Raw genomic sequence first — 13814 nt, forward strand, 5'->3', positions numbered from 1 at the left:
ACGGCGATCAATCTTGGAGTCAACAATCTGTTTGATTTCGAAATGTTCTTCTCCATCGACTTCAATTGCCGCAGGTGGTGGCTCTTCGCGACCAGGGAATTTGTTGGGTGTGTGGATTTCGATTTGGGAAACATGAAAGACGGGATGAACTTGAGAAAGGGATTTCGGGAGACGGACTTGATAGGACGCAGCACTGGGCTTTCCGATGATCTCGAAGGGACCAAAATGCGTTTCCGAGAACTTCGGAGTCGGACGCTTGGTCTTGATGTACTTGGTCGAGATAAAGACTTCATCACCAATAGACGGAGACGGATCCCGGAATGCGTTTCCGGTCCGCAGTCTCTTTGTATTGCTCCTGAGCGTACTTGATCTGTTCCTTGAGGAACTCGTGCAGCTCTTGGAGATCGACGACGTAGTCCTTAGCATAAACATTAGCCACATCACGCTCTGGATGAATCGTAATAGAGGGATCGTAGCCTTTGTTCGCGAAGAAGGGTGATATGCCAGTAGAAGCGTTAGGAGCATTATTGAGTGCGAACTCTGCGATCGGCAGTAACTCGTGCCAATCATCCTGTTGGTAAGAACAATAGATGCGAATATATTGCTCAACAGTTTGGTTCATGCGCTCCGTTTGCCCATCAGCTGAAGGATGATAACCCGAAGTGTAATGGAGTTCCATGTTGAGTAGTTCTCCAAGGGAACGGAAGAAAGAGGACACGAATTCCTTTCCGCGGTCAGAAGTGACGTGGGAAGGGACTCCGTGTTTCGAGAAGACGTGAATGAGGAAAAGTCGAGCGAGCTCCGGAGACGAAATGTGAGTGTCGCACGGAATCAAAATGACCTGTTTGGAGGCACGATCAACGATGACTAGAATGGTATCGAATTCACCGGATGTGGGGAGCTGCTCAATGAAGTCCATAGAGATAGAATCCCAGGGACGGAGAGGAAGGGGAGAGGCTTTAGCAGACCATAAGGTCGATGCCTTGGCTTCTTGTTGCGCTTGCATGTGATACAAGATGCACAGTAGTCCTTGACGAAGGTTCTGAGTTCTGGCCAAGTGTATTCGCGTCGGACAAGAGCGAGAGTACGGTTTTGGCCAAAGTGACCGGAGAGGATATGGTCGTGATGGTGTCGGAGTACAGTAAGTCGCAACTCCGGAGACGTACCGGAGACGAGTGGTACCCAGATTCGATCGTCATAGCGTAAGAGACCAGTGTCATCGAGTTTCCAGCGCGATGAGTTGCCAGATTTTCGGCGGAAAGGCCGGAGACGGCAGCGGGATCGTCATTGATGTGAGCGCGGATGTCGTCGTGAAGCTTCTTGACATCCAGAATGACGGAGGCGCGAAGCACAGGTTCTTCAAGGAAGGTAGCGCGGAGAGAGGCGTTGAGTTGTTCAGACGTGAAAATAGGGCGAAAATTTTGCGGATTCAATTTTCCATAGGACTTATCCCCCTCTTTTGGGTAGACGTCCCATCGTCTAGTTAACGCATCAGGCTTACCCCCAAGTTTACCTGGGCGGAATCGGATTGTCATGTTGAAACGACAAAGATACTCGGACCAGCGGACCTGGCGCCGAGTTAGAACCTTGGTAGTAGAGAAATACTCAAGGTTCTTGTGATCAGTGACCACATCGACCGGAATCGGGGCGCCTTCAAGATATTGACGCCAGTGAGTAAACACATCGAAGATAGCGAGTAATTCCTTATCGTGTGTGTCATAGTTGAGCTCTGATGGCCCCAGAGAGCGACTCCGGAAAGCCACAGGATGGATTTCACCATCATCGCCGGAGACGGAAAGGATAGCGGCGATAGCATAGTCGGAGGCGTCCGTTTCTAGGGTGATTTGGCGGTCTGGGACCCCAGTGATGAAGGATCGGAGCCTCGACAAAGGCCTTCTTGAGGTAATCGAAAGCCTCTTGACACTCAGTGGACCAGTTCCAGCGGACGTTGGCACGAGTGAGACGAGTGAGCGGAATCGTGATGTCGGAGTAGTTGAAGATGAAACGTCGATAGAAGTTACAGAAACCGAGGAAGGATTGAATGTCCTTAACCTTTCTAGGCGTAGGCCAGTCCGTGATCGCGGAGACCTTCTCCGGAGACATGCGAAAGCCGTCAGGGGAGAGAATGTAGCCCAGATACTCGGTAGTCGTGACGCCAAATTCGCACTTTGGCAACTTACAGTAGAGTCCCCAGGAGACGCCGTAGGACTTCCCGAACATGCTCGACATGCTTCGACTTGTCGTCTGAATAGACTAGGATGTCGTCAAGATAGACGATAACTGTAACATCCAGTAAGTCGGCGAAAAGACTATTGAGAAATCTTTGAAACGCAGCAGGAGCATTGGTAAGACCTTCAGGTACAACCCTGAACTCGTAAGAGCCATAGCGAGTGCGGAATGCCGTTTTTGGTTCGTCTCCGGGTGCGATGCGGAGAAGATGATAGGCGTGGCGCAGATCGAGTTTCGGATAGATACGTGCCTTTCCCAGGGCGTCAAGCAAGTCCGAGATCAGCGGAAGCGGGTAGCGGTCCTTCTTCGTGATGCGATTGAGTCCGCGATAGTCAACACAAAGGCGAAGGCTGCCATCTTTCTTCTTGGCGAAGAGAATAGGCGCGCCATGACTAGAGCGCGAAGGATAAATGAACCCGGAGCGGAGATTCTCGTCGATGAACTTGCGGAGAGCTTCCAGCTCGTTCTGAGACAGAGAATAGACGTGTCCGATGGGTGGTTCTTCACCATCAACGGTCTCGATCTTGAGATCAAACTCGCGATGGGGCGGAAGGTTGAAGGCTTCCGTTTCCGAGAACACATCGGCATAGTCTTGGTACTCGGGTAGGAGACGATTAACCTCAGGCTCGGCTTGAGCTGCTCGAGCAAAGGCTTCGTCAGAAGGGACTGCACGAAGAGTGTACTGATACGTATCTTTATCCGCAATAACACAGCGATAAGCCGCAGCAGAAACAAGAGAGATTTGGGGCGCGACAAGAGGAGTCTTGCGCGTGAGAGTTATGGCCGGAGACGGAGTGTCAACCGGAGACGGATCGTCCAATACAGGACCAGGATTTGTTGGCGAAGGGGGCGATATAGGAGCAACCGGAGAGGGCGGAATCGATTCCGATTCGGAGTGTCCTCGCTCGTAGAGGAGCTGATCGCAACAGGAGCAGGCGTGATAGTAGCCAGTTTTGTCGACAAAGACTCCCTAGACGTGTTGGAACGGAAAGAGACGGTGGCTTCAGACCAGTTAATCAACGGATTAAAGCGGTTGAGCCAACTATATCCAAGAACCATTTCGCAAGGAGAGTCCAGATGGGTAACATAGAATTCCACAAGGTGGACTTCGCCAGACGGAAAGCGGATGAGAAGACGGATTTGTTGGTTGATGGTTGATGAGGAGCCGTCGAGGTACCGTAGCTTGACAGGCGAAACAGCATAGGGCAAAAGATTCTTCATTTTACAGATAGAGGCAGATATAAAACAATGAGATGATCCAGAGTCGATAAGAGTCCTCAAGCGGGAGTTGAATCCCGCCGCTATGCGTTGTACGACAGAAAGAGTTGGGGTTGAACCAGACTCTATTCCTGACAGGATCGAGTCCGGGACCCCCGGAGACGGGACGAGAGCGGAAACGTGAAGATCGAGAAAGAGGGCGTGAGAAGAAAGAGCGGACGCGTTGAGACGTACCTCCGGTAGCAACCTGGAGTCAACGCGGCTCGGTTCGGCTGCAAGAGGGACCGAGTCGCTGACTATTTTTTTGACTCAGTGTTGTCGACCGGAGTGGCGACCGCTGGAGACGCAGCCACCGGAGTGATGGTAGTGGCGCGTGCGTCCAACATAGCCTTCTTCTTTCGACACTCGTTGGCCATATGCCCAGACTTGCCACAGAAGAGGCAAAGCTTGTTCTTGATTCTGAACTTCGCGTATTTCTGGCTTCAACTTCCCATCAGGACCAAGAAGGGAAGCGTGCGCTTTGGCTGTCTTCGTCTTGTCGTTATTGTTGGAAGACGACGAGGAAGCCTGTTGCTGAGAGCTGTTGGAGCCCTTGTTGCCAGAATTGAATTACACCACCGGAGACGTTTCCGTTTCCGGAGTTGTTGCCAGAGGAGCCAGAAGAGCCAGACGATTTTTTCGAAGAGGAGTCCTTTTTAGAACCCCCAGACCCAGAATTCGAGCCACCGGAATGGCCACCGGAATGGCCAGAGCCCGAACCAGAACCAGATCCACCACCATGAGAATCTCTTAACTCCCGCTCCCTCTGCTTCTCCGCTTCACGCTTCCAATACTTGCCGTCGATGAGACGGGCAGTTTGCTTGACTCCGTCCAGCGTATTAGCGTAGACGTAGTGCATCATGTCGTCCTTGATACGTTTAGGAAGACCGGAATAGAAGGTGTGTCGGAGAGCGGAATCACCCCAATTGGTGATGAGAGCGAGGGTGTCGATTGGATAATGTAAGTGGTGATCTTATCACCGGACTTCATCGTCACATTCCGGATTTTGTCCTCCCGTCGCCAACCGGGTCCTGAGGACCAAAGTTGTCCTGGAGTTCCTTGATGAACAAAGGAAAATTGCCGTCCCAAGCCGGAATCGCAATAGCCTGGCCCTGATTCATGGCATACAGGTTAGGCGTAAAATACGCCAATGCGTTTCCGCGCAGATACGAGGTGATGTAGATTATTTTCTCGTCATCAGTAGAGAAATCTTGCTCACGCTCGGCAAAGTGCATATAGCACTGGGTGAGGAAAGGGACGAAGCCAGGGATCGGAACCGTCGAACGTGTCCGGTGCCCGGAGAAGACTCCGATTGGAACGGGGCGCAGCATTGTTGCGCTGAGGAAAGTTGGTGAGGAAATGTTGGAAATTTTGGGAGCGCCAATCATAGCGCGTTGAAGATCACGGCCCGGAGAGCCAGCTCGAGGGACTCCGACACCACCACCTCCACCAGGTGGCCCACCACCTCCACCTCCACCTCCTCCGCCTCCTCCGCCACCACCACCTCTAGGGGGACCCCAGAATGGATTTCCAGATCCACCAGGGGCCGCCACCAGGACCACCAGGTCCACCACCACCAGGTCCGCCAGGTCCACCACCACCAGGAGGTCCGCCTCTGGGAGAGCCAGGAGGGGAGCCAGACACAGGGAAAATTCAAAACTTTCTTTTCCCATTAAAAGATGAATTTAATGTAAACATTTTAATTCTTCTTTTTATAGGGAAGAAAGATCATATATCTGAATTAGCATAAATAGTTGCTTTTCAAAGATATTTCCCTTGTATGGAAAGGACCTGTTTCAGGAAAAACTGAAATGTCAATTGAAAGTTCATCTTTTCAATACAGATTTGTATACCTATTTCTTTGTCGCAGAAAGGAAATATTTTTATTTTTTTCACAAAGAAGCTATTTATATTCATGTTTTCATGTCAATGAAAATAACATCTTTATATCTTTTGCAGAAAGGACATCATTTGTTTCCCCTTTCATACAAGAACAAAGAGCATCTTTCTGAAAAAGTCAGAAAGATGATGTTTCCTTACCCCTTTCATGCGATCAAAAAGCACACCTTTCTCTTTGTCTTGAAAGATGTTCTTTCTATCTGCTAACAAAGGTGCATATAAAGAAGACCTTTCTAAAAATGGCAGAAATATCGTCTTTTATACCACAAATAAAGAGGAATATAAACCACATATTTTTGAAATGAGTGAAAATATATACTTTATAGTACACAGAAAGGGGTATCCAAAGCCATATGGAAAGGTTAGCTTTTCAATAACTTTTCCATCCCTGTGAAAGACATTCTTTTTGTTCTTACAGAAAGCTTGATAAAGAAGAGTCATTTATGAAATAATTAATATATCATATTTCTTGGTTGAGGAAACATATATCTAAATATGTACATTCAATACATGTTTAAGAGGGAAAAGAAATTTTTGAATTTCCCGTGTGAGAGGGCGAAGTCAAGAATGGACTCGGCTTGCCGCTAAAAGTCGGAGAGGGGTTGCGGTTTGGTTGACCTTGACCGGAATCGTTTCCGTTTCCGGAGCGACCTTGAGCAGGGCTCATGGGCCTGCTAAAAGCATGCCGATACATCGGGACTGGCTCGCTTTCTTCTTCGATGTCGTGAAGGCGTGTGGGAGTGAGGGGTCGGTAACGTAAGGTAGGAGAGACGGGAGGGGAACTGACGTTAGAAAAACGACCCGTGTTTGGATGCGGAGTCGTTGGCATAGGGATAGTACTTGGATCAGGATCCTGCGGAGACATGACAAAACCAGGCCGGAAAGGGTTGGTCGTGCCAGTAGGTGTTCGAGGAACGGGAACAGGAACCGAAGTGACGGGAGCGCCAGCGTTGTAGGTGAGTTCGCCATAGGCGAAGTGAGAGGAACCATTTGTTCGTAGAAGCGGGATGAACGCCGTTGACCAGTATTGGCGGGGTCTATGTTGCCAGAAGAGAGGCGTACGTTTGACATGGTCAAAAGGAAGTGAGTTTGTAAATACTGTTAAGTGCCGTGTCGACCAAAGGGACGGAGACGGAGACGGAGGCGGAGACGGAGTCGAAGTCGGAGACGGAATCGAAGTCGTAGAGCACTTGGGGCGGAACACCACAGAAGAATGATTGGGTGACCGGGGCTTCCAGTTGACCAAGACAAGACAAGAGGAGAAGAGCGGAGTCGAGACGACGCTGGGAGATAGAGACCAGCAACGTTAATTTACAAACTGAAGTACGTGATAATACATCAAAGTATTTATAGTACGAGAAGCAACGGAAACGGAATAAGGTATAACAAAGTAAGTAACAAGATTAGAACAAAGTCAAGTAAAGTAGAAGAGGAGTTGCATACGAGGAACAAGGCATAGATGATTGCATAGATCATAAGTCGGAGTAATTGGAAACGCTCAGTAAATCTTCATTGCGTAAAAACCAAATACCGGAGACGGATATCGGAGACGGATGCCGGAGTCGGCACGGATATAACATCTACTTTGACTTCTCCCACTCTCCCAGCGTCTTGTACGTGTCGAACAAATTGTGCAGGGCGCTGGCCAGCTGCATACATCTCGGTCTCGTCATGTATTCGCCAGAGTAATCGGAGAGACAAGAGGTACCGCGACCACCAAACAACGATTCGACTCGGTTGGGGAGCAAGCGAGGATCCAATCCAACATCGTAGAAATCCGAGACCTTGGTTATGTCGTTGCGCTCAAACAAGGGCATGAATCTCTCAAATGCCGTCGACTTGTCAATTTTGAAAAGGAATGCTTTAAGGTCATCCTTGTCGACGGCGGATGAGGACGATGTGTTGAGCGGGGTACGACGTGCAGATCCCTCCGAAGTGAGCCCACGGTTTCTTTGGGTTGCTGAATTGCGCATTGCAGTCCCTCTATCCCGAGGAGTGTGCGGGCGATTTGGTGACTGGGTAATGGGGGAGTAGGTGGAACCGTTCTCACTGATGGTGACATGAGTGGGGGCCACCAATAGAGGCTTGTCTCGAGTACGCGCGCGTGAGCCTGGAACTGTCGCAGTGGGTCGTGTTGCTTTGCGCTTGCTGGGGCCTGAGGCGATTGGTTTGGGGCGGGGTTGGTTCATACACTTCTTGAGCTACGATTGAAAACAGATTTAGCGTGTGTGTGTCCGCAATAAAATACGTGCTCACCTTTTCTTCCTTGTTAGCGCGGTCCCATTCAAGTGCCCCCTTGATTATACCATCCAATTCTACTCGGTCAACGAAGTCCTTATCTTTCGATATGGTGTCCTTCACGGTACTGTTGTTGAGGTAGATGCGGTTAATATTGATGGGCCAGGTGTCGAGAAAACCTGCTATTGACGTCTGCGACGTTCCGCCATCGACTGCGATTCGGATTGCTGCCCGGGTTGGTCGAAGGAAACCTGCGACTGGGTAAGTCTCCTCAGTTTTCCTGAAGTGAGGGGTAAGCGCATATTTGGTTGCAAGCGGGAAACAGACGGCGCATCGTTGACGAATTTTTTCCCGCGCACCCTTTTCTTTCCGATTTGTACCAGGGGTTCTCCGCCTTCCCCGTTGACGCGTTTCCCCGAGCGAAGGATCCGTGCATTGCCGGGTGTAGCCGTGTGACCAGCAATTTGGTCCTCATCACCGTCGGTGTCAGAGACATCATGCGCGTTTAAATTTTCGTTGGGTTGGTCGCGATGTTCAGCGTGAGGATCATCACGCGCTTCCCCCGCAACCGATACGGAGTCGTTGGACATCAATGTATCTTCGCGGCCTACATCCTCTGTTTTGATCGCCACCTCGGGGGCCTCAGTTTTTATGTCCTCCTGCGAGGGTGTCGACATGGTGAGCGATAACAACAACTAGCTAGCGTCACTCGGTCACACTCGTGAATTTAACGATTCAACAACGCGTCCGCAGTTTGATCCGAGATCACTTAGAAGGTTCGGCTCCTGCCGCTTGCGGCCTTATCCCACCTCATGAGTATTGATCAAGCCATCACAAAACCATCACATCATTGACCGAGCACAGCACTACCAAATTGGGACGGCTCAAAAAAACCCGGTGTGGGATGCCTGCACAGCAAATTACTGGATTAGGATGGATTACTAAGACACGAATCGAGACGGCTGAATTTCACATTCATCTAATAGGACAAACCTAAAGGTTCGTCAATGATACATGTCCCATGATAAGAATTCAATCCTGTTTGGCTTTCTCTTGGATAACTGCTACGGAGCGATCTGGAAGGACTGCAGCGATCTCGTCTATCTTCTTAAACTGCCAAGGGAAACGTGAGGGGTAGAGGAAAGGTCGGAGATCGAAGCCTGGACGCAACTTGTTAGTGAGTCACCACCAAGTGAGCGAATGACCTACGATTGTCATCCGGACTGTAGGATTCTGCATGATAGGAAGGTGTGAGTGTGGTCATCTTATGTCGGTTGCGCGCATGTTCGAAGAAAAAGAGCTTGACTTTATCGGCAATCTAGCAATTTCTCAGTTGAGTTTTCGATTAGACGAGGTGGCTCGTATACCTGCACTGGCGACAAGAAAGAACCCCACTCATGCACCAACTTGGTGAACATGCTATATGGGCCACATTTTTCTACCTTGCGAAGGCGTCCAAACACGGACAATTCATCATAAGTCATTCCCATATCAGCCTCGTCGGCTTGCACGTAGGTCTCCGTGATTGGTTCTAGTTCTGCAGTTGGAACGGCGCTCAAGAAGCTGGTGACGTTTAATACCACAGAGAGAGATGCAGAATATCAACTACCTGGAAAGGATTGGCAGCGGGAAAGCCTTTTCAGCATAAGCGATGAATTTCTTCAAGTCCGTCTTGCTAATGCCACCGATGGGATTGATATCAGCAGAAGAGCAGTCATATTTGGTTAGATAGCCTCGAAGACTGACTATAGTGAGAAATAGAGTTCGTTCAGGACTGAAGCGTACCTCTCGTCAACATTCGCACTGCCTAGGACCAAAAGCCCACCAATCCTGCCTCGAGCCCAGGGCAAAAGTTGTGCAAACAGGTACGATAACACCATCCGCAGTCGTGCTTGTATGTTCTGTAGAGCCAAATTTTCCGCCGCTGAGCCTCCGTGAGCGCGGAATTTAGGCTCGCGTCTGGTGACACCAGTGAAAAGAGTGAGCACCGCTTTGACGACCATGTCCATGTTCAAGTCGACGTGATAGCTACTTGTTCTGAGACTAAAAATACACCTGGGCAACGTTACCCACCTTCCTATAGCTTCAGACAGATCTTTAGCACGTTGCCGCGTTTCTTTGCTTGAGTTCTCGGTGCCCATGTAGCAAGTATGGAATATGCGACCAGTAAATTCACGAGGATCAAGGGGAATATAGCTTGAGTTTTCAGGTTCACCAGCGATTCTGCGAGCATCTGAAATCACTTGCGAATCTAACAAACGATCAGCGATGAGGTGAACGATGCACATCAAGGAGGGGCACCTCCGCGACGGGCTGCCTCAGCTACAAGTCGAGACATAGAGTAAACGATGACGGCGGTCGCGCAGCTATCAATGCCTCCACTGAGGGGAACGAAATAACCTTGCGTGCGGGATCGGCGGAGATAGTCCCACAACCAGCACGCTGGACCTAGTCTGCTCTTTTCCAGCTGAATTATAATAGAAAGCATATAGGGGGACATACGCTATTTCTTCTTCAGGACTATGGTAACGGAGGTTGAAGGACGAGCCGGTAGACAGGAGTGCGGACATGTTATCTTCCCTAACACTGTCGAACTTGCCCGAAGTCAAAGCGAATGGAACTTCAACACGGTGGTATCGCTCGGCTGCGGCGGCTTGCATACTACGGCTGCTCTTTGCCCGATGCGCTCGGACATCCTCAATGTCGATTGTTGCGCTGACGACTTCGACATCATTAAGCGAAAATTGAGACCCTTGGGCAACGATGCGGCCGTTGACTGCGATTAACGCACATCCGTCATAATAGAGACGGTCACCATCACAGCCTTGTTGATTTGCATACAAGTAGACCCCGCCCAGTTTCAAAGTGGCTTCTTTGATAAGCTCAACGCGAGTGTAGAGCTTTCGTAGTTCGTGATGGCTGCCACTCGAGTTGGTGAAGATCTCTACGCCATCGAGACCCATAAGAATGTGGGGGCTGGCGGGAGTGAACAGCTCTTCACACAGTTCGACGCCAATGCAGGTATCTTGAGTGCTGATAACTGCATCTCCGAAGGGAACCTTGGTCTGACTCGGGTAAGGTGAAGAAGGCTCAGACTTAAGATAGTACGAACCTGGCCAGTGATAACTTGAATGATTCGAGGAAGATAGTGGTCCTCCCATTGGCGATGTTTCATCCACGGCGTGAAATAGCGCAGCTCCCGATAATTACCATCGTTTGCTAGCCACATTTTAGGGCGGATCAGGAGAATCTTGCGGTCGTGGATGATAACTCGGCAGTTGTAGATGACATTCTTGTGGACAACAGGCCTGGGCGGGGATTAGTCATGAGAGAAAGCGGAAAGGGGGGCGCAACTCACATCCCAACGTCGCAGACAATGCCCTGCGCTTCCTCTGAAGCCAGTATCTTGGCCAAAACCTCCCAGGAGTGAAGAACGGTATCACCTGAAGTGATTTAGACGCCGTCGATGAGATGTTGAAGCCTGATTGACCCTCGAGAAAGTGGTCCAAACATCCATACCCACTGAAGTCCAAATAAGTGCACGACATGCAAAGCCGGAGTCGATTTACGGGATTTCCAACTCGGGGCCGACTCTCAGAGTTGCACCACGTTCCTTTGCGGTCGCGATACTGGCGAGAATTCGTTCAAGGTTACCTTGGAAGTCCAGAGCCCATTGGTTCAAGGAGCTGTCGGAAGGTGAGCAGATTATAACGGATAAAGAGTCATTTCGTACCAGCTGATGAAAGTTCAGACGATGGAGAGTTGGAGAATTTATTGACATACGTTGCAAGGGTAATGTGGTGTCCCATCGTCAAGCCTTGCCCCTCGACGGATCAGCGATATGTCAGCTGCCGAACGACTTTCGCTTATCGCTCAATTCTCACCCTCATAAATACCCTCTAGTTGATGGAGCTTTATAAGACGCACGGCCGCAGTGCTCTCGCTTCACCCACCCACCATCGCGAAGAAGATGTCCGAGAAACACGATGCAGTAGACCTCTCCCAGTAACTACTTCCCCCAGTCTTTTTCCCTTGAAACTCAACGCTCGTTACTAGCCACATATCAGACTTTGCAAAGACGCTCGACAGTCGGCTTGCGTTCGGTAAACCTGGTCCTCCTGGGACCATCTCTTTAGACGGTGGTGTGCCAGAGTGAGTAGGCTGTCATATTCCGCATGAATGTCGATTCAAGGGCTCATATCATGACATTAGCACGGAATACTTTCCTATCGAATCCATTACCGTCGAATATTTGAAGCCAGACTCATTTCCCCTCAAACCCACCGATGCTCTTCCTCATGGTCCTGGTGTCCTTGGCTGGATTGCGAATGTGTTAACTGGGAAGAGCAACAAGACTACTGATTCCTACACTATCTCACGCCGTCTTGGTCCCGACGACCAGAGCAAGTTCGAGCTCAAGACTGCGCTCACTTATAGTCCCATAACTGGACTGCCAGCACTGGAAACAATTGTCGCTGACTGGGTCAAACGAGTACATCAGCCGGCTTATAGCAATTACGCGACTCTTGTGGACGTTGGTGCCTCTTGTGCCTGGAGTTCGTGTCTCAGCATTCTTCTCAACCCCGGAGACTCGTTTATCACAGGTAAAAATAAATAATCACCGTTATCATATTATTACTCACACTGAATTTGCTAGACCGGTATGCTTACAGTAAGTGACGTGACAACAAGTTAAACTGGTTTCACTGACTTCTTCTTTCAAGATGCTGCACTATACCAAGCCCGGGCTCGCGATGTTCACCCTGTCGCAGTTGCGACGGATCTGGATGGACTTTCTGCTGTTGATCTTGAGCATGTGCTGGCGAATTGGGATGAGAAAGCGCGCGGCTTGAGACGGTATGTCGCTCAAGCCTCATTTCGGTTTCTCTAGATTGAGACGGCTTTTATAAGTCCCCGCGTTATCTACACTCAAGGAGGTATCCAGAATCCAACTGGACTTGTACGCCCTTTTCTGTGTGCCATCCTTGTCGCACTAACCCAATCTGATTCCCAGATGATTTCCACCCAGCGCAAGAAAGACGTTTGTCTTCGGTCTCTCTAGGGAAAAATAGGCTGAGTTTCCTCAGATCTACGACATAGTCGTGCGCTATGATTTGATTATCGTGGAAGACGACCCCTACTACTTTCAGGTTGGCTCTTTCCGTCGATTAAACCCTACCGCCTCATATATTGCAGCAAGCCAGTCATCCATATCAACATAACAATACCGTTCCGCAGCCTCAGAAGCAATCGGACGAAGAATGGATCGATAGTCTAGTGCCAAGCTTCTTGCGGTTTGACTACGAGGGCCGGGTCATACGTTTGGACACGTTTTCAAAGACTATCGGTCCCGGAGGTGAGTAGATGCTTCGCCGATGGATGTCACTCACAACTTAACAGGCCGGCTCGGATATTATACCGGGTCGCCACAACTCCTTGAAAAGTTACAGGCGCTACACCAGTCGTATATCACCTTCCCGTCGGGTGTTGCTCAAGCGGTACGATGAATCCGTCCAGGGACTCTGTCATTTTAATAGTGTCTTTCATAAGGTCTTTGGTGAACTACTCCATCGCTACCAAAGCGAAGGCTTTGCTAGGTGGTTGCGTGGCTTGACTTCGCAATACGAGCTTCGACGTGGGTTGGGGTAGTCATGTTTTGAGTGAAGCACTGATTCCGACCAGGTAATTGGGCAATTGATGCACTGTATGATGCCCTGGACCTGCATGCCAAATCTCAGACTCGGGCGCTTGTTGCCTACGCTCCTAGCGACGGACAAATAAGCGAAAAATCGAAACCAAAGACTTCGCTGATGAGCTTTGTCCCTCCTGAGTATGCCTACTTATCTCTTTAAATTTAACTCGCTTCTCACACCCTTATGATAGTGGTGGGATGTTCATGTGGTTCAACATCCACCTTCACAACCACCCCCGATACCATGCTCTAGCGCGTCAGACATCCCCTGCAGCAGCCAAGAACGCCCTCGCAACTGAACTGTGGACCGCTATTGCTGACGCTGGAGTGATACTACGACGTGGAGAACTGTTTGCTTCCGAAGACGATGAAGAACGGGTGCGTTTAGGCGAAGAAGATATATTTTTGCGGGCAAGCTTCAGTTATGGGCCACGCGAAGACCTGGAGAAAGCTTTCAAGATTTTTGCCTCTGTGCTAGTCAAGTTTTTCGAGTAGATAA

At 49.8% G+C, this 13814-nt stretch overlaps 2 protein-coding genes across 2 annotated transcripts; one reads left to right on the top strand and one right to left on the bottom strand.

The window, feature by feature from the left end:
- Nucleotides 1–8655: 8655 nt before the first annotated feature.
- On the bottom strand, nucleotides 8656–11583 carry MIND_00345600 (Glutamine-dependent NAD(+) synthetase; the record flags this gene model as incomplete). The annotated part of the gene is made up of 15 exons (XM_037360303.1): nucleotides 8656–8783; nucleotides 8833–8941; nucleotides 8991–9186; nucleotides 9233–9364; nucleotides 9409–9651; nucleotides 9697–9874; nucleotides 9925–10076; nucleotides 10126–10688; nucleotides 10736–10931; nucleotides 10982–11066; nucleotides 11114–11145; nucleotides 11193–11359; nucleotides 11407–11447; nucleotides 11508–11522; nucleotides 11577–11583. 15 exons carry the CDS (start codon nucleotides 11581–11583, stop codon nucleotides 8656–8658), a joined length of 2244 nt encoding a protein of 747 aa, XP_037223188.1.
- Nucleotides 11584–11593: 10 nt separating this feature from the next.
- MIND_00345700 (Aminotran-1-2 domain-containing protein) lies at nucleotides 11594–13810 on the top strand (the record flags this gene model as incomplete). The annotated part of the gene is made up of 13 exons (XM_037360304.1): nucleotides 11594–11628; nucleotides 11680–11775; nucleotides 11836–12227; nucleotides 12281–12295; nucleotides 12348–12480; nucleotides 12535–12583; nucleotides 12638–12664; nucleotides 12711–12773; nucleotides 12820–12979; nucleotides 13024–13121; nucleotides 13174–13258; nucleotides 13306–13453; nucleotides 13507–13810. The coding sequence occupies 13 exons, from the start codon at nucleotides 11594–11596 to the stop codon at nucleotides 13808–13810; spliced, it is 1605 nt and encodes a 534-aa protein (XP_037223189.1).
- Nucleotides 13811–13814: the final 4 nt, after the last annotated feature.

Source organism: Mycena indigotica (genome assembly GCF_014461135.1).
Source record: "Mycena indigotica strain 171206Taipei chromosome Unknown Mind.scaff0003, whole genome shotgun sequence".
Lineage (NCBI taxonomy): Eukaryota > Fungi > Basidiomycota > Agaricomycetes > Agaricales > Mycenaceae > Mycena > Mycena indigotica.